We start from the raw sequence: 21,007 nt of genomic DNA on the forward strand, positions 1-21,007 counted from the left end.
AAATTAGTTACTGTGGCTGAAATATTCACTAAATATAAATGCCCATAGAAATTAATTTCAGATATACTGTAACAAATGACTGTGCTGTCTTTGCATTTTCTCCATGTATGAGTCTGAATGAGTCTTCTTTATGATATAGTAATGTAGTAACTTCTGACTATGCATTTTAACGTATTATTTAAAATGTTATAATGTAAAAGATATAGGAGAAGAAAGAAATGTATATGGTAAGTGAATAAATGGTCTTGAGGTCTTTGACAGTGGATTTGATCAGTTCCTGTTGGACGGCAGTCTCTGTCTCTAAGCCATCTCCATGACCTTCTTGATCCAGTCCACGTAGACGGAGACACGGATGAAGATGTTGGGCTGCCCCGGGTGTCCGCAGCGCCTCATGGGGATAATCACACCCTCGAGTACCCAGCAATCCCTGTTCTGACACGCCAGAGGGCCGCCGTAGTCTCTCTGCAGACACACAGGAACAACACTCTGGAGTCATTATTTGTCTCTGTTATGACTGACTGTCACTGCTGAGGTTGGAAACATCTTGCAGTCACATCTTGTCCAGTCCACCTCCATTATCCAAATAGTAAATGTGTTTGATTTATAGGAACATAAATAGCTGTATGCTCTTTACTTCAAGTGATTTTCATCATCAAAAGATTTTCTTCACCATCAGTATTTGAAGTGTTAATTCTCTTAATGGTGTTATTTTTGCTCCTTAAAAGGAGTAGTTCGACATTTTGGGGAATACACTTTTTTGCTTTCTTGCTGAGAATTATATAAGAAGATTGATACCATCCAGCAGCCAGTTAACTTAGCTTAGCATAAAAACTGGAAACAGGGAAAACAGCTAGGCACGCTAGGTAAAAAAATGCACAAGGTAAAAATAAATTCACTTAAATCTCGAAGGCTCACAGGCACACAGCCCCCTTTAAAATCACAACTTGTTTTTACAGTTCAGCTTCTGTACGAATTAAACAAAGGAGCTGAGCTTTAGAGGTGCTGGGAGGAGGATTTTGTTACCTTTGGACAGAGCCAGACTAGCAGTGCTAAGCTAAGCTAACTGGCTACAGGTTTTAGCTTCATATTTAGCATACAAGCATGAGAGTTGTATACATCTTTTCTTCTAACTCTCAACAAAAAAATGAGTGTATTTCCCAAAATGTCAAACTATTCGTTTAATGCCACTGCACACTGCAGTAAATGTCAAAAGAAAATTGTCTGTTTTGTCATGGGGACCTAGATGTATACCATATTAACCGCAGTGCATCTCTACTGAAAATAATCTAATAATGGCAAAATGCAACAATAAAAATACAAAGGAAAACTCACAAAAGAAAATAGTGAATGAAGAAACTCTGCTGCAGCTCCAGGGTGAAAACATATTCTACTCAACATGGACAATAAAGTTTTAATACTGTGCAAATTGCATGGACACCTACCTCACAGGCGCCCACCCCGCCCTGGAAAGAGCTCGTGCACATCTCATTTTCACGAACACGACCTCTGAAGTATTTGTTGCATTCCTTGTTACTAAGAACTGGTATTTGGGCCACGTTGAGGACAGTCTCATCTCCAGTCCCTTCAAGAACAGCAAGAAGAAGGAATGAGTTAGCAGCCAATGTGTTTAGAGAGATGTAGAAAAGAAAAAAGGAAGGTGGACAGATGTTGAATGGTTCTGGAAATAGCAACGCCATCTGTTGCTCAACGGTCTGAATAGCTCTCTCATTTAGATGCAACATTACTTCAAGGGCAGAAACAAGATGCTTGTTCTAAGGAAGTCATCTATTATCAATTACTGCAATTGAAGCATATAGTAGTGGAATGAAGCGTAGCATTTAGTTAATTCAGTGTCAACTTATCATTTCCAAAGGATTATACTTGCCTCTCGTCTCACCCCATCCTGCGATCTCACAAGACGTCCCCTCAGCTACAATGTAGCGCTCAGGAGGGAGGCAGATTTGAGAGATACGCTCATTAAACTGGGCCGGGCTACAGAAAAAAGAGATAGGCAGAGGGAAATTATTGGAATGTGTGTGTGTGTGTGTGTGTGTGTGTGTGTGTGTGTGTGTGTGTGTGTGTGTGTGTGTGTGTGTGTGTGTGTGTGTGTGCACGTGTGCTGGGGGCACTTGACAGTACACACTATTCCAGTTGTAGCATGACCAGCTGAGACTCTGAGGGTCCGCAGACGATCTTGGTCAGAGGGATGGTTTGCACGCCAGGATCTTCTTCTTGTGGATCACGATACAGTGTTCCCATCTTGGCCGAGTACCCAGGCAGGTCAACGTAGCTGTGCACACATGCAGATAAGCAAAGTACAACTCTTTTTAGTTCATGTCTTATCCTGATATGTCCCTAAGCCGAGCAATTTAATACCGCTCTTCCATAAAGGATTTGCAAGAGACATTTTAAACAAGATTAAGAGTCTGCAGCCATACTAGCAGCTCTGTGAGGCAGTACTTAGACACAGCAGTGCTTTGAGTTAAATGCTAATATGTTCACAATGACAATTCTAACAGCCAGCTGATTAGCTGTGCTCCAAAAACTTTAAAATAAATAGTTTACCAGGAGGAGAAACACTGCTTGGTGCTGATCACCCATCTGGGGTTAACCAGGGATCCTCCACAGAAATGGTTGCCTCTCCTGCACACAAGAGGTCAGAGGTTACACTCAGCACAGCAGAGTGTATTTTACATGTTCATTGCCAGCTCCAACACCATCCGCTCTCAATCTCACCTGTCTCTGAGGCTCACTGTCCACGGCGAGTTCCCAGGAACCCCATTCACGATACGCAACATCGTCCTCTGGATGCGGTCCTCTCTCTTCCCGCACTCACTGAACTCCACTTTCTCTGCGTTCACAAAAAGGTGACACATTATTGTGAAAAAAACAAACATGAGAAGGCTTGTTGTCAAATTCAACATTTTGCTTCATATTCATTCAGAAACTAACCTACTGGTTCAGTCATTGACACTTTCTCTCCAGCTGGTTGAAAACAACAAGAAACAGATGAATTGTTAGAGTCAGAAAACAGAAGCTCCGGATGAATGGCCAAACTCACACGCATAACCAACACCACTGCCAGAATAATTGTTGCCAAGCCACCTCACTGAACTGGCCTGAGTGTGTACTGCTGTATGTCATTGTATGTTGTTACTTTGTATGTGTGTACTGTTGTCTGATGTGTACAGTGCTGTGAAAAAGAATTTCCCCTTGGGAAAATGAAGTCTGAAGTCTATGTACCACACTGTTTGATGGCACAGTAGTCAAACTCAGTTTTGGGGTCGGTGGTGTAGCACCAGGGTCCGTGCTGGTCCCCATCTGGGTTACGACAGTAGTTCTCTGTCAGATTGGCCTCAGGATGCGTCCTTGGGTTTCTCCTGGAAAATCATAGTGATAAATACTATCATACTACATACTAACTGCATACATTATGTAGTATATACTTATTTTTATAGAACTATTTTTGTAGAAAGAAATCAACATATTTACCTGTTATAGCTGATTTGAAACAGATGTACATTAAATGTAACCGTTATTTTTGTTTTGTGGGGTGTTCTTGGAGCTGTTTCACCACCATCAACAATTAGTTTACATTTTTCCATCTGTGAGAAGCTCCTTTATTTCTATGCATTGCATTGTGGGAAAGTATTGTCCTTTTTTGTCTGCATACTGACTGTTTTGAGTATAGTTAATTTAGTCACTTTTCTTGTTTGAATCACAACATACTCAACACCTGCTTAGAATTATAATGCAGTTTGGATTTTGGACACGGCTTTAATATAAAGGCCACAAGCAGGGCCCGTTCCATTCTTTCACGTCTATAATGATAATAATAAAATCATCGGTCTTTGTAACACTTAAATGATCATCGTACTTGGTCTGGTGAGGTGTGTTGATGTTCCATTTCTGGCAGGTGATCCCCTTACGAGTTTTGCGGACCATGCCTCTGTAGTTTTTTCCATTTTCTTGGTAGCAATCTGAAGAAAGAATACATATAGTTATTATGACAGTTACCTTGATGAATCATAACAGTGAAAGTGTTAAAAAAAAGTTGTAAAATTTGGATACAAAAGTGAAACTGCCTGTTCTCATGCAGGGCCATAGCTACCGTTGCGCACAATGAGGTAATATTCTAACAATTTTAGGGGGGATTTGGGGTTTTTACATTCCACACTTAAAAAACTTAGACATGGTGGGCACTATGTACACTGATTATATACAGTTGTATTTTTTATTAGTACATTACTACTCTAAAGCCGAACAGACAAAGAAACAAACAAATGAATAAATAAAGGATTCTGTATTTCCCTATCAAAATTGTATTCTTCAAAACTGTATTTAGATCTCAACGTGGGACCATGTAACTTTTGACAACAACATGATAATGGTACATGAAAATCATAGAGTATTGGTGGCACAAGAATAAATCAGCAAAAATTATCAAATTTTAGCCATCCGACATACCAGACCAACTAAGGCTGTAGCAGCGAAAAACCATTTAGTGTATTGAATTGACCAAATGTGTATTCTATTGCTGACAAATTTAACTTTTCATTTGTGAGTTACGAAGAGTGGCTTTAATGTGTTTCAGTTATAACATACATGTACAGTTCACTGAATAAATAAACTTTGTAAAGTAAGAAACCGAGATAGAGACTATTATCAGGGGCAGGGGCAAAGCACAAAATTCTGGGCCCTGTAGAGCGGCATTCTCTATGGGTCCCTCCCTGCATCCACAGCTATTCATTCTAGCATATTTTTGAACCCTCCTCACATTAGGGCCCTGGGTACTCAGTCACCTTTTCCACCCCTAGTCCGACTCCCCTGATCAGGAGTTATTAGGGGTTGCACTAGAAGGAACTTGGATTCATGTTTCTATAATCATGGTTGCAGCCCTGCATGTCATCATGTAAATGTGATGCAGTCTTAGGGCCTTTACAACATCATCTTTATCCATTACAGTTGACAGTAAACTAAAATTGAATTCATAATTTTGCTCAAATCTGAATCAAGAAGTCACACCTTCAGCCTCTATGTCGTCCGCACAGCGTTTGATCTGTAAGCAAAGAGCAGTCCTCATCTCTGGCACCGATGTGAAGCACCAGGGAGCCTCTGACCCATCTGGGTTACGACAGTAGTTCTCCTCCAAACCCCTGGATGAGATGTAGCACACAGTCATGTAGAATGGCTTTGGTTTGGTTTTATTGTGGTATTAAACAACCTATACACACACAACACCAATTTCCACACGATCACTTCAAAAACAAACAATAAACAACCCATAAACATAAAGCATTTAAAACAAAAGTGTTATGCATAAAATTGAAGCGTGACACGATATAAAAACAGATCAAATATCTCCTTTCCATGATGGGCATGGCCTGAGAACAGCTTACCTTGTCTGGTAACTTATTTTAGATTTAGATCAGAACTACCATACAGTATCTTTGAATTTTGACAGAATTTTATGGCAAATTTTATACCCATGCTGGTATCTGGTACGCTCACATCTGTTAATAGTCAGGTACCTGATCATTTAGACATTTAAAAACATCACTTTTTGCAAGATACAGAACCCTGTTAGCAACGATTAACCATTGCAGTGATTATATCTTGTTCCTAAAAGGGTTCTTTTAGTATAATCAAAGATATTTTGTACAATCTTTAAGCAGGCTTGTCATTGTTTATAACACCATTATTAAATGCATAGTTAATTCTTGATTGTACTAAGGCCTCACATCATTTGTTTTCTATTTAAAAATGTACAGGCATTACAATAATAATGTCCACTGTCTCATCACTATGCGCTAAGTCACCTATTACCTGTCACATCTACTTGGCCTGTTTAATGTTTAATTTCAGTGATATAAGACTTTACTGAAATAACATACTAATAACATCCAACACTTGTAACTTCTACTATCAATGGATGATTCAAACGCCCGTAATCGATTTAGGCATGATGAATGATTACCAAATTACAAATATGCTTAATATTCATTTCACATCCATTTTGCCACTGAGATTGCGACTTGCTTCTTACTCTGGAGTTGCTGACCATTTATCATCTATTGTCAACTGTCAGCAGAGATATAAGATCGCAAGAAATTTCACTGCAGTGACATCTTGATATTAATATTCATGTTTGAATCACTTTCAAACTAATGAGTACCATGAGTGCAAAAAATAACCCCAAAGTACTTTCAAACACACTCAACGTCTTCTTCTCTCCTGCATCATGCTGTATGTTGTGTATGTACTTACTTGCATTCGTATGTGTTTGGGTAAAAGGGATGCTCATGAGGGTGTTGGGCATCCCACCGCTGACAAGGGATACCTGATGTTGTCTCGTTGACTTTACCGCGGTAATCCTCCCCGCGGCCGCGGAAACAGTTGGTCTGTTGTTGGCTGGAGCGCTGGCGCTTCTCGACCCGCACCTCAGCTGGAGGGTAAGAGCAAGTTGAAGAAGAAATAAATAGGTGTTACAGGTGGACTACACAGAGGTGAGGTTAGTTAACTTACACTTGAAGCAGGGGGATCAGACCTTTAGGGGGGCTCAGCCCCTAATGAGAATGTGACACGGATACAGTGCCTTGCAAAAGTGTCAACCCCCGCTAAATCAGTAATTTCACTGAATAACAATGAATATACTGAATGTATTTATTATTATAACAGAGGATTAATGCAAAACATTGAACATATGAAAAAACTACGGACGTCCCTTTATGGACTACCAGAATCAAATGAAATGATAATGAGGTATAAAAAAAAAAAAAAAAAAAAATACAACTTTCCTTGACGGGGTTACACATGCAAAGCATTGGCGACAGCGACACAGGATATTAAAACCTGTACTTGTTTGTCTTCTGTGACTAACACACAAGTTCGCAAACTCTTACTTAAAGCCCTAAAATGTATTTAAAATTTTTTATTTAATTTGATTTTTTTATTATAATTTTTAGTTGAGCTGAGATGAAATTTAGGGGGGCTTGAACATCCCTAAAAAGGGTCTAAAATCGGCACTGACTTGAAGTATTATCTTTTTCATGATGGGGGATAAATCTATTTGGATCAGCTCATCTCCAAAGAAAGTGCTCAGGAGGTCTGGCTTTGCCTATTTTCCTTTTTCATTATGGGACATTCAACATTCAGAAGTTAATCCGCTGGTTGGAAGACAAACCAATTGCAGGAAAGGCAATTCAAGTTCTCATCATGCCATCACCACCTGGGCTCAGCAGTTTGTGCAGCCTTGCCCCTTGCCTCTTAGCAATAATTTGATTTCAATTATAACAGTTAATCACTCAACAAGATTATGGGCTCAGTTTAGAGGACATTTTGGGATGCAAGGAACTTTGACCCTTTTGCCTCCTGTACAGACTGTATTTACTCTTTGAAAAAGGGATTATATCAATCCATAATCTATACATAGAAGATACATTTGCATCATTCTCTCCATTATCCCACATCTAAAAGACATTGCATTCATTTCCAGACAACCCAATGAAGTCAAATGTCGAATCATATCCTTAAATTTAATTCAGATTGAGCTCATTATGAGCTCATTAACAACATCAATCCACTAAAACCTCCAAACTAAATTTAAAAATAGCCTGGGACTCTGATCTTGGAGTAGTTTTAACAGATGGGACTCTGCAATGAAAACTGCAGTGTTTTGTTGTCTATCTTTTTGTTAATCTACGATGAAGTTGAAAATTGATTTTGATCAGTTTATTTTCTTTTTGGGGACTTTTCCTGTTATGTGATAGTGACAGCAGATAGACAGGAAAGGTGGCAGAGAGATGGGGCATGACACACAGCAAAGGGCCGCAGGCCAGACTCGAACCCGGGTTGCTGCAAAGGACTCAGCCTACATGGGGCGCACGCTCTTACTGGCTGAGCTAGAGGTCGCCCCAGATAAGTTTAGTTTTTTGTCTCAACACTACCTGCACCCACAAGATGGTGCTATCTTATAGATTGTCGGCCCCAGTGATCTCTGTCCTCAGCAGAAATGCCAACATTGCCAGTGTCCTCTTGCACAGCTGGTGTCGAAATTCTGGAGAAAACAATGATACCCTGTTTGGCTTTATTTATTTAATTACCTACTGAAGCTAAAAGATCAGTGTTTCATTTATTATATTTAAAATAATCCCAACTTCAAAATAGTCAGTATCAGATGGAAAAATAAGCCGAAAAAGTATTAATTTTTAATGTATAATTCTATATTAAACAAACCACACTGAAAAAGTAGAAAACACCTATTACCGTCTGTCATCTTTAAAAAAAAATTATGTATATTTGTAAAACAATAGTACTTCTACCACTCCCACTAATCCTAATGAAAGCCACCACAGCAAAAAACCCTCACAGAAACTAAATGAAAATATAAACAAGACAAATAACATAATAACATTCTAATTGTAATTAACCTTTAATTAACCTGAAACCATGTGAGACTCCCTGACAAACATTTGCAAACTTTAGGCGCCTTTACTTTTAAATCAAAGAAAATCATTGGGGCAATTGTCTCACAATTTAGGAAGTAATTTGCGCAAACACCAAAAAGGTTATTTTTCTAAATTTAATTACAGCAACTTAATGAGACTCTCTAATTGCACTGTGTCTCCTAACGCCGCAGGAATCAACTCAATTTAGCTCATGTCTCCTTGATTGTGCCAGAGGGAACTAATGGCAAAAGCATTCAAAAGAGAAGAAACAAGCTAAAAGGTCTTAAGAAAACATGGATACAAAACCGTAGTATTTAGGGCTGCAGCTAATGATTATTTTCATCATCGATTCATCTTCCAATTACTTTCTCAATCAATCATCACAAAATAGTGTAAAATTTATATAATTTCCCAGAGTTCAAGATGCAAATTTATTGTTTTGTCCAACTTCTATTCAAAAACCAAGATATATTCAGTTTACTATCATATAAGATGAAGAAAAACAACACATCTTCAGAAGATGGGCATATTTGTTAAAAAAAAAAGAAAGAAAGAAAAAAAGAAATCTTTCAATCAACTCATCCATCTAATTTTCTTTTTTTAAGATTATTTTTTGGGGCTTTTTCCACCTTTAATTTGACAGGAAAGCTAGGTGAGAAAGGGAAGAGAGAGGCGGAAGACATGCAGGAAATCATCACAGGTCGGATTTGAACCCTGGACCTCTGCATCGAAGCATAAACCAAGTATATGTGCACCTGCTCTACCCGCTGAGCCAACCCCACCACATCAGGAGTATTTCTAATAATGTTACTATTAAAAAGCATCTTACTGCACTTGCTGATCTCACAGTTCTCCCTCTCCACCTCAGTGTCTGTGGTGTAACACCAGGGCACCGGAGAGGCGTCGGGGTTACGGCAGTAGTTGTCATCTAAACTCTTATCAGGATACCTACAAGAATTCATAAATATTTTTTACGTCCACAATGACAAACATACGACTTCAACAGTTTAGAACACACCAGTTTACACAATTAATTAATTAGGCACACAACATGAAAATGTATAGTGGTGAATATTCAGGTACTTCTCAGGCTGGTAGATGTGTTGGTGAGGGTACTGCTGGTCCCATCTCTGACACTCTTTTCCACTCACAGTGTGGTCAACCTGCCCTCTGTAGTCCTCTCCATTACATGTGATACATACCTCTGCAAACAAAACCACAAACACAGCAGCACGGCCGGAAATGTGATGGTGGAAAAACAAAACATCACCCAAACAGAAACATTTTATTTTACAGGTCCCAACCGTCCCATAATATCCAAGTAATTCCCTTGAAAGGAGCTGATATAATTGTAATTTCTTAGGAAGGCTTCTGGATAATAACTACTAATTACGGGGAAAATGGTGTTCTTGGAGTTCTTTAAGGAAATTCAACTGCTTATAAACTGTACACAACTATGGAACTAGAAATTTATTTTCCCAAATCTAAGTAAAGAGCGAGAAATTACTACGTGCACTCTCTCAGAAAATAGTTTAACGCCATTTGCCTGATGAATAGTTCCAACTTATGCAGTTTGTTCCTAGAAATTTTCTAGAAAATGTTGAGATGTTTCAGCACCAGTAAATAAAGCGTTTCCCAACACATGCCGTTGTATAAAGCATGATGATGTATGGACATGTATGGGATATACCATCTTTGCACTGGGGGATGTTGCAGCTTTCATAACGGCGCTCAGGGTCGGTGGTGTAGCACCACGGACCGATTCGATCCCCATCTGGATTCCTGCAGTAGTTCAACTCCAGACCGTTGGTAGCTGTGGGAGTCCACCTGAGACGAACGGAGAGTTTCACAGTGATGGGCTGTTTCAGTTATTATGCAGTGCATTTGTTTCTTTTATGAGCTGTGCACTCCCGGCATTGGATTAGATATGTACCATGTTAAAGTGCAGCTTTAATTTAAGGGTACATCAGATCGATAGTGTGGGAGTTGGAGGCGTTTTTAAACACAGTCCCCCAATTTTAGGACAGAAAGTAATTAGACAAATTAATATGAACTTAAAGCTGTAGCCTATCAATTGATCTTTTTTAGCCACTCGGCAGCGGAAAAATTCCACCACAAGCTAAAAAAACACACACTACTGACATATATTGAAAAACAGCTGCCAATTGCGGTTGCAAACAAGGTCGATGAGAGTCAAGTATATGAACCATAAAACCAAAACAATGCACTAAAAGAGGCTGAAAAGCTCCATACAGCTGAGGGGAATTGAAGGGTTTGCACGAGTGACCACTTTCACATTACATGCTGTTATTTAAATCAGCTGTTCACATAAAAATATTGATTCGTGGAGCTGTAAATAATGTCAACAACCCATTAACATCAACAGACAGTGAGTTGATGTTGTGCCAGGCCTGTAATGCAGCCATCTTTGCTTCCAGCTTTTTTTTTTGTTGTTGTTGCTTTCAGTCCTTTTTTGTATCTAGTAAAACACACCAACAGTTGGATTGATGTCAGGTTGAAAATATTGAACTGTTTCGCCATAAAACATTGGCTTGTCTGTATGTTTAGGATCTCTGACCTGCGGAATGGTTCTAAAATTGGAGGATTATGTATAAAAAGGGCTACGAGTCCTTCGCTGTTCACACTGTATGGATGTTAGCACCTTCAATTGCCTAAATATCATCTGTTTAACCTCATAATCGTTCTGTTACTTTAAATCCAATGTGCCTGATTACTCTCTGAAAAACTAAAGCCTCTAAATTGATGAATCCGTCTCACCTGTGATCGTGAGGAAACTTGGACCACCACTGTTGGCAGTTGAGCCCGCTTCTTGTGGTGAAGACTTTCCCTCTGTAGTCTTCTCCTTTACCCACGATGCACTTTCTGACATAGACTTCATAATAAAAACAAACATAAAAACATTCAAACAACTCCAGAACTTATCCGTCACCTTGATCTCTGCAACATCACACAATGAGTCTTACCCTTCTTCTCATAAAGGTCACAGTTGACGTTCCTCTTCACCTCGGCGTTGCTCCCGTCACCCACCCAGGGCAGATGTTTACAGGAGACAGTCGGACGGGTCTCGTAGTTGAACGCTCTGGTGTTGAGGGATATTTTCAGGTCAAAGCTTTGTACATTGACGGATTCAAACGTACAATAAGGTATACTGATGAAAGGGTTTTCATAAAAAATCACTTAGTTGAGAAATTGATAAGATCATTAATAGCACATTATAATGGCCATCATTTTTGTCAGCAATAATAACATCAATTGCTCCGATCTTGATACATGCTGGCAAGAGACACATCAGGTTTGTTTGTGTGACTGTCTGATCAACGTTATTATTACCAATAGATGTAATGGTCAAAACTATCCCAGTATGTAATATAGACCAAACTTATCCTTTAAGTTAATAGATTGGTACCCTTTAAATATTCAGTAAGGACTTTTTCCCTTGACTATTCCTTCCTCACTAAGACCAAGAAAGTGGATCACATCACACGGTTTATAAATCACTAATTATAAACGGTTTAGGGCCAAAATACATTTCTGATCTGCTGCTACACTATGACCCACCCAGACCTCTCAGGTCATCTGGGACAGGACTGCTTGTTGTCTCCAGAGTCAGAACTAAACAGGGGGAAGCAGCGTTCAGTTTTTATGCTCCACATATCTGGAACAAACTCCCAGATAACTGCAGGTCCGCAGCAACTCTCACTTCTTTTAAATCAAAGCTAAAGACCTATCTTTTTGATGTTGCCTTTCTTTAAATAACTGTTAATTTGTTATACTGAAGTTGCATTGATGACACTGTATGACACTCGATAACTGCTCTTTAATGTTTAATTTCTTATACTGCACTATAACTTTTATTCGCGTATTTTATTTCTCAGTTCTTTAAATTCTTATACTGCATTATCAATTTTATTAATGTTTAATTTCTTATACTGCACTGTAACTTTTATTCACGTATTTTATCTCTCAGTTCTTATACTGTACTGTCAATTTTATTCTTGTCTTTTATCTATTGGTATTTTTAAACAGATAACGGTCATATTTCTGAGAATTTCTCCAATGCGAGTGTGACATAGATTAGAACTCAAAAAACACAGGTGTGACAATAGATTATCCATACAAGGACCACGTCTGTGAACTGGTCAGATTTAGTCTGTGAATTTATCAAGAGACAGACTGTGAACTGTCCTGGATTTAGCAAGGTTTACAGAGATTAAACTAAGCTTTGTAGCGACGGCTACATCGTAGTGAAAAGTAGAACTACTGCAATCTTGTAATGGGTAACGAAAACACCAAGTCACTTTTTTTTAATCATTTTTACCTGCATTTTAATGTTTTAATTTGTGTTTTAATTGTTTTAACTGCTCTTTAATGTTTTATGTAAAGCACTTTGAATTGCCCTGTTGCTGAAATGTGCTATACAAATAAAGTTGCCTTGCCTTGCCTTGGAGGAAAGCCTTACAACCATTTATTTATTACATTATCATTATATATATATATATATTTTTTTTTTCTTATTGTCAACAAATGCCACGGAAAGACCAAAACCGTCCATCTCAATACTTTCAGACTTCCCTACCCACTTAGCCCAAGCCCACTGGCTCCTACTGAAGATGTAATTTTTTTTAAATGGGTCACAAATCCAAAGTTTCTCTTTAAAAAAAAAGCTCAATATTTCTTAATGATTCAAGATTCAAAATCCTTTATTAATACCACAAAGGGGAAATTCACCCTGCAAAAACAGCTGTAAAACAGCAGTGAGGAAAGGCAAATGTTATTAAAACAGGAGGGAATAGTGCACATTTGGTGCTTTAGTGAGTATTTACAGCAGCAGGACAGTGTATGTGGGATTGACTCAAAATAAACTATATCAGCAGCTTCAGTAGCTTTGGCTACACAGATAATATTTGTTAGAACGAGCAATTCATTGTTAGTTTTGGTCTTTTCACGGAACTCATTGACAATAAGAAAAATATAGAATATCACAAGACGTGTCCTCAGAGTTACTGCAGTGGGGCTACCAAATTCTTAATGTTTTGAAAGTTTCGTATTTTTTTTATTTAAAATGTCTTAACATGAATCCAACATATTATTATCAAATACAATGTCAGGCTTACTGGCCTATAGGTAAGGTAATCACTAAGATAGCCATCCACAGATACAGTTCATCCCAAATGATTTACTGTGCCATATGTACAGTATGTTTAACATTAAAACATGATTTATAAAATCATGCAAATAATTATTATTTTAATAGCATAGTATTCTATGCACTAAACACGTATGTATAAAGGCTTTAGGCTGCCCTACATTATATTGTAGGTCCAGTTTTATATGCAACTATTTTTAAACAATATGTAGTAGGGGGTGATTGATCCGTATCTCTTCCAGTCAAGGGCTCCTTGGCTTAACAAACGTTGAAGACCCCTGCTGTAAGCCATCAAGTTTACAGGTCTAACACAATATCAAGTAACAACTAATAACCCTGTTCTAGTTTTGGCCTTGCTGGAAGAAAAAGGTTGCCTTGAGATGCTTACGACCTGCTGTGATAGAGTAAAGGTTGGATACCTGCAGTCCAGAGACTGTGAGCAGCGTGTGGCACAGTCCTCCAGGTTCAGGCCTGGTAACATCAACACTCGACCTGAGTTCCAGGAGGTGGGAACCAGCTCTCTGCCCTCTGAGCGCTGGAAGTCATTCAGTGGACTGCGGTAGCCTGTTTATGCAGAACAGAAGAATAAAACTCAGCTGACTGGCTGGACTGTATTTCTATCTGTTTAGTCCAGGCTTGAACTGGAGTGCAGCTGCTCACTGGTACCAACCAACTGCAACCGTGTGGGCACGAGCCTGCACACATATAACCTTTGGAGCAGGACTCTTTTGTGAGACCAGAGACCAGAAAAGGCTATAAACAGCAACTCAGTACACATCTAGTCACTGAAACAGAACACTACTACTACTGCAACTAGGCTACATTCATGCAGTGATAATAATCCTAGTAGTCACAAAAATATAAAATTTAAAATAACTGGTTGTGTTTGGGGGATTTTTTATTTTGTAGTTTAAACATTTAAAACCAACATACAGAGACAGTTGGCAAACAGACATTTACTCTTAATCTAATCAAAAAATACAGTTGCCAAAAAGTTTAACTCCTCAGAACAACACAGACAATTACATAACTATGAGTCATTTTATAATTAAAGACAACAAGGATCATAAAACTTTCTTACCAGTGGCCAGTCCGACTGTCAGGAGAATGACGGGCAGCAACAGTTTCATTGTTTGTGGTCTGTGGACGATAAAGACAGTTTTATAATACTGGATGGAAGTCAGGTTGAGATCTCTGCTCTGAAGTCCTTCTGGGGGATTAAACATCCGGTCACAGGTCGACCTGACACTGGGAAAAAAAAAATCCTCAAAAAACTTAAGGGTGTTAGAAATCCACGCAGAAAACATACAACACCGACTGGCTTGAACACAACCTCCCACACGCGAACACTGAGCCTTTACTCAAACAGAGGCCAAATCCCAAAACACAGCCAATCAATACTGCGTATTAATCATTAATGAAGAGTGGCACATCAGTAAAGTTGTTCAATGCACTTTTTCATGATAGTCAAATATGCACTCCGGCAACAATGTACCTAACGAATAAACCAAATAACTTGGGGGGGGGGGGCTACAGAATAGTTTTTTTTAAACTGCTAATAATAATAATAATAATAATAAATAATAATAATAATAATAATAATAATAATAAAGCATTTCTCATTACAAACGCTAGACGTCAGTAGAACAATTTCCAGGGAGGTTTTGTCTTCCTGTTTTCGGGGGGAAAAAGTGAAACTGTAGCTGGTTCAGGATCATAGTCTATGTTCAGGATCAAACTGTCCTGCTTCATTTTACACGCTGATCATCCGCTCAAAACTGCAGGGCGTCAGGTAAGGTAAAAGAAGAGGCGGATTCTTTTCTCGTCATGTTTGTGATGAAGTGCTGAGAGCGAGCACGAATCAAATGATCCAATCTGGACTTTGATCAGACTGTTTACTCTTCTTTTTCAACACTGAACTGGACACAAGAATAAAGCCCAGTATTTAAATGCGTAGGTAGTGTGAACAAATTAACAGCAACATTGTGCAAATCGGTGCAGTCCCACTGCAACGAATGTCTTTGTGGAGCAACTTACAATGTTTACCTAGTTGCAGCTCTGCCAGAGAGGCTGTTGTTGTTGCATTGAAACAAGCTGAAACAGCTGGTGTGTAGCCTAGATGTCAGCAGCTCCTACCTGATGAGTTTCTATAAAAGCTTTGGTTGTATGGTAGTGTATTGTAGTATGTCATCAAGTTACCTACTGTACTACTACCCACATATTTTATGCTACTTTATGCTTCTACTCCACTACACTTCAGACTGATGTAGGCTACTTTTCCATATCGTCACCTTCCTAAAATAATGGCCTAAGTCATTTTTTGACAAAAAATATTATTTTTGCCTAAATCATCTCCTCATGGTGCTGGCCACCTCTGGTAAAATTGCCTACATCCTCAGTTGAACGGGTCATGTGATTCTACATCTTTAATATAATGGCCTATGTCAAACATGTGACTTAGGCCGTTCAGATTTTTGTGTTTTCTGAAAAAACAGAAAAAAATGACATAGGCCATTATTTTAGGAAGGTGAGGATATATTAAACAGGGTAACACTTTACTTTAAGTCCCCATTTCATACAGATAACATGTAATGTAGTTGTACGCAGTAAGGACATTTTCAAGTGTTTATTAATGTACGTTTGTCAGCACATAATTCTCTTATGAAGACAAATATTTTTTTTTTGGTGGAAAGTAACTAAGAATTCTACATTTACTCAAGTACTGTACTTAAGTACAATTTTGAGGTACTTTTACTTTACTTGAGTGATTCCATTTTGTGCTACTTTAAATAACTACTGCGCTACATTTATCTGACAGCTGGGACTAAATGCTTTGCAGATTCAAATTATTAATACAAAATATAATCAACATAATAAATGAGTATGTAATATTATAGATTAAGATACCCAGCAGTATATAAAGTAATTAAATGACCTACACCTTTAATAGCTGCAACATTAAAATGATGCTTACACATTAATGCATTCAGAGTTATAATACAGATAAAATATACACAATTCTGAAATGGGACATTCTGCATAATGAGTATTTTTACTTTTTGTATTTTGGGTATATTTTGATGCTAATACTTATGTAGGCCTACTTTTACTTTACTATACCATAATAATAGTGCGTTACAGTAACAGTGTGAAGTAAAATGACATGTTTTCTGCAGGTTTTTTGTTCAGGATGTCAGCTGTTAAGATGACAGAGGGGAGTGTGCAGGTGGAGAGCTGCAAAGCGCCGCTGTTCTACAGACAGAGTGCACCTGCCGCAGAGGAAGTTAGGATGTCAGTTTTACTCCTTCACGGCATCCGTTTCTCATCAGAAAACTGGCTCAACATTGGCACTCTGGAGACTCTGGCCAAAGCAGGCTGCCGTGCGGTCGCCATCGACCTGCCAGGTGAGTCTGATGGCCCTAAAAGTCATCCGATATGGAGGGCTATTTTTGATGCGAATTGGGGAAATCGGGTGTGATGGGTTCCTTAACTGACTCCATGAGCTGTGTCCCAGTCACTGGTGCAGCACCAACTGCTGACGGTGTTGGTAAGGAGGCCAAATCAGCAGCCAAACTACAATAAAAACTTCCTGTTGTTGTTTGCAGAACACCAGTGTGCACCTCTTCCCTTTTACCTCATGCCTCATGTCTCTCCATCCACGTCTCACAGTTTGAAAACTTAAATATTAAAATCTGCTGCCCTCGTCTTCTTCTTCTCTCACGCCTTTATTAGTCCGCTCTTTCTCTATACGTCCACAGGGCTCGGCCGGTCCAAGTCAGCCGAGGCCCCTGCCGCGGTTGGAGAACTGGCCCCTGCAGATTTCCTGAAGGAGGTGTGTGAGGAGCTGAGCCTGAACCCGGTGGTGGTGATCAGCCCGTCCCTCAGTGGGATGTACTCCCTCCCCTTCCTCCTCCAGCACCAGGCTCTGATACGAGCCTACATCCCTGTAGCACCCATCTGCACCGACAAATTCACAGCAGAGCAGTACCAGAGTGTAAAGGTACATTCTGTGTGTGTGTTACTTCATATTCCTTTGTAGTTTCCTTTCTGTTATGGTAAAACATAGGAGCAGCTCGACTCTGGATACATGAAGAAAGTTTGGGAGACTTTGATGACTTGCACAGAAGCATTTAATGAAATCTCGATCGAGAAAATTTAGGATTGATCTGATTTAGTATTAAGCAGTTAAACCACAATGTGGTGTCATGTAGTGCCATCCCAATTCTGAGGATCTGTGTATTTCCATGAGGCATTTATCTCCTGCTGAAGCTGTCAAGTTTGGGTTGTGCAAAGATATTGATGGCGCCATAACATAGGTGCCACAAACACAGATGCTCACCTAAATCTTGTTGTTTTGCAAATCCAGTGTGTGTCGCCCCCTTGCCGTTTTTTTTCGCTGATGGCCCTGGAACACAAAATTCCCTCAATCCCTAGAGACAAACATAAATTCACACTTAAACACAGGACAGGTTTAGTGCTGGAGTATGACTGAATAGATCTTCTCGTCCCTTGACTTGTGACCTGGGAGTGACCTTATGTTACCTAAGTTTTTTTTTCTTTTTTACAGTATATGTGCTCTTCATTTCTTCTTTAAAGGATAACTTGAGCAACCGTGAATGTCAACCCTATTTTTCAGCACAACCTGCTCTCCCTTTTACATGAGACTATGAGAGGAGCAGATACCATGTGACTTTCACACACACTGGCTTTTATCCAGCTCCAAACTGTTTCAAAATTCAATTTATTGGATGGCAAACCAAGTGAAAGGGCATGATCCATGAAGGAGACGTGTTTGTTACCCAAAAGTCGTTCCCCTCCAAAAACAAGCGAACATGTCTGAGTAAATGAGAGCTTCATGGCTGCTTGATGTTCGGCGATTTGGGGAAAATATCGAAGCAGAAAATCAGCGACATGATATTAAAGTGAGATGTCGATATAAAAATAACTAAATAGATACAGTACAGAGTACAGATAAAAACTAACTTTGACAGATAAAATTACTAGTTACTTTGCAGGTTGAGATTTTACGTGAAAAAATGTGTATATGTTTATAAGTAGTTCAAATCTTCTCCATCTTGACATAATAATAATTTTACTCTGCTCATGCATTAAGGCATTACTCATCATAAAGCAGTTATAAAACAAATAATAGAATAACACTCATGGGTTATTTTTCTGCATATATAATACTTTTCAGGGTTATCAGGGAAAATACACTTGTGATTATGGAAATTGGAGTTCCAGCATTTCTGGAGCTTGACCCCTTGAATGTGATGACCGCCTTCATCAGAAGGCAAAAGTTTTAATATCTCTTACAAACGGCCACACTCGAGTTTGGGATGAAAAGCAGGTCGCCCTAGAGAGGAGGGAGATAATAATAGTTTAAATATGGGGACACATTTTCAGATGCTGGAAGACATTCAAGGTGTTGCAATCGGTTGTTCACGTGAAAAGCGACAGAAATAGTTGTGTCAATAATGAAGAAAGAGAGCTAGAGAGATATGTTCGAACCCTGGCTCTTTTCGGAGGTTTTCTAAACTGTTTGACCATCCGACAAACACTTCTCCTGGTGCTTTTTTTAGTCTGTGTCTTGCAAGTCCCCCAACTTTATGTAAATGCAAAACTAAATCTTTGGAGTGCCCCTTTAATGCAGGACTTTTTACTTTGTAATGGAGTATATTTATATTGGTGCGTATTGTGACTTTTATTTAAGTAAAGATCTGAATACTTCTTCCGCAGCTGATGAAAGCTAATATTAAGGTCTGCCTGACTAGCCTGTTCTTACTTTTATTCTTATTGACACATAAATTAGTTACACCTTATACAAATAAAAAGCTTGCCTCTTATCTTTTTATAAGACCCGTTGGCTTTTTAAAAAACTTGAGGTAAAACAGAGGACATCTAAAATCCCTTTAGCTACTGGCTTGAACTTAGAATTTATTTATTTTTTAAATAGAGAAAGGACTCTGGAAATGATTCATCAGAAAGAGCTCTTCATGTGTGTTTTTGTGTCCCGTCTCTCCTCCAGGTCCCATCTCTGATCGTTTATGGTGACCAGGACACTCAGCTTGGAGAACTGTCACTGAGCAACCTGAGCAATCTGGCCAATCACAGCGTGGTGGTGATGAAAGGAGCGGGTCACCCCTGTTACCTGGACGACCCGGACACTTGGCACAAAGCCCTCACTGACTTCCTCAATACCCTGTGAAGCTGCTCGTTGTGGAGAGATTCTCAACAGCAACAGTCACACATCCAGTAAATTCATTTAGACCACAAACGTCCTGCACAAACTGATTGTGACTTTTTAAATAGTACAGTAAAAGCCAGTAATAAAACTGGAAATCAAGACTTTTTTAAACCTTTGAAGGCAAAGTAAGACATTTTGAGATACAGTATATACGCTTATTCACTTTTGCCGCCGAGAGTTAGATAGAACGATCGATGTCTATATGGTAAAGGTGAAGCTACGGCTAACAGCCAGCTAACTTAGTTTAGCATAAAGACTTGAAATGGGGAAACTAGCCTGGCTCTGTCCAAAGGTAACAAAATCAACCTACCATCACGTCTTTCTTTTTTTAAGATTTGTTTTTTTTTTTTTTCCCTTTATTTCAGAGTGAGAGACAGTGGGAGAGAGATGGGGGAAAGACACGCAGCAAAGGGCCGCAGCAAAGGGCCGCAGGTCGGATTCGAACCTTGGCCGCTGTACAGTCCTCAGCCTACATGTGGCGCATGCTCTTACTGGGTGAGCTAGAGGTCGCCCCCTACCATCACTTCTAAAACCCACTAATTAACATGTTTTTTTTCCTGTTTCCAGTCTTTGTGCTAAGCTAATTTAGCCGGCTGCTGGTGTGAATCATATGAGAAACATGAGTTAATTGTCTTGTCTCGTTAAGAAAGCTAATACAGTAAGTGTATTTCCAAGATGTAAAACTTTTCTTTTTTTTTTAAAGACTTTCTATTTTCAGTGTAACCTGCAAATAAATGAATCTCCACCTGTGTCTTGACTGAAAAAAAAAAAAAACACACGCTGAATGAAGTGAAAAATATGAACATTATTTAATAACTGATTCTCTGTAATAAACAATTTGAAAATATTTTACAAGGAGTCACAGACACAATATTATACAAATTTTGCCCTCTTCTTATTTTTTTTTTTTCCAGCTTCATCTGTACAAAAGAATGGAGCGACATGGACCAGTGCCCAGAAAAGAAGGAGCTAAATCTTCCACGCACACAAACATTCACACTCACACACGTACAAGAAATAAAAACAAAACAAAAAATAATTCAAAACATTTTTGATTTCAGATCTCAAACTTATCAACAGTGCTGTATTCCTATATATTTTATAACTTCACTTAAAATTCGACTGATTTTACACTTTTTTTCTCTA

At 38.9% G+C, this 21,007-nt stretch overlaps 2 protein-coding genes across 5 annotated transcripts; one reads left to right on the forward strand and one right to left on the reverse strand.

Moving 5' to 3' along the window:
• Positions 1 to 95: 95 nt before the first annotated feature.
• On the reverse strand, positions 96 to 14,972 carry mst1 (macrophage stimulating 1). The gene is made up of 18 exons (XM_039798883.1): positions 14,696 to 14,972; positions 14,034 to 14,178; positions 11,432 to 11,547; positions 11,226 to 11,340; positions 10,138 to 10,274; positions 9,531 to 9,651; positions 9,277 to 9,395; positions 6,268 to 6,445; positions 5,026 to 5,156; positions 3,878 to 3,980; positions 3,244 to 3,380; positions 2,953 to 2,985; positions 2,737 to 2,851; positions 2,566 to 2,643; positions 2,144 to 2,290; positions 1,886 to 1,992; positions 1,443 to 1,582; positions 96 to 462 (listed from the first exon to the last, which is right to left on the reverse strand). Exons 1-18 carry the CDS (start codon positions 14,919 to 14,921, stop codon positions 301 to 303), a joined length of 2,310 nt encoding a protein of 769 aa, XP_039654817.1. The 5' UTR covers positions 14,922 to 14,972; the 3' UTR covers positions 96 to 300.
• A 305-nt stretch (positions 14,973 to 15,277) lies between these two features.
• Positions 15,278 to 20,938, forward strand: abhd14b (abhydrolase domain containing 14B). 4 transcript variants are annotated; one of them, XR_005638939.1, is made up of 6 exons: positions 15,278 to 15,406; positions 16,791 to 17,018; positions 17,373 to 17,614; positions 19,643 to 19,869; positions 20,227 to 20,356; positions 20,776 to 20,938. XR_005638939.1 is itself a non-coding variant. In XM_039797269.1 (5 exons), exons 2-4 carry the CDS (start codon positions 16,805 to 16,807, stop codon positions 19,820 to 19,822), a joined length of 636 nt encoding a protein of 211 aa, XP_039653203.1. In that variant the 5' UTR covers positions 15,278 to 15,406; positions 16,791 to 16,804; the 3' UTR covers positions 19,823 to 19,869; positions 20,776 to 20,938. The 4 variants fall into 4 exon arrangements, 3 of the variants coding, with proteins under 3 accessions (XP_039653203.1, XP_039653201.1, XP_039653202.1); XM_039797269.1 differs by lacking the exon at positions 20,227 to 20,356; XM_039797267.1 differs by lacking the exon at positions 20,776 to 20,938 and having other exon boundaries at positions 20,227 to 20,658.
• The last annotated feature ends 69 nt before the right edge of the window (positions 20,939 to 21,007 follow it).

This window comes from Perca fluviatilis, chromosome 4 (genome assembly GCF_010015445.1).
Source record: "Perca fluviatilis chromosome 4, GENO_Pfluv_1.0, whole genome shotgun sequence".
NCBI lineage: Eukaryota > Metazoa > Chordata > Actinopteri > Perciformes > Percidae > Perca > Perca fluviatilis.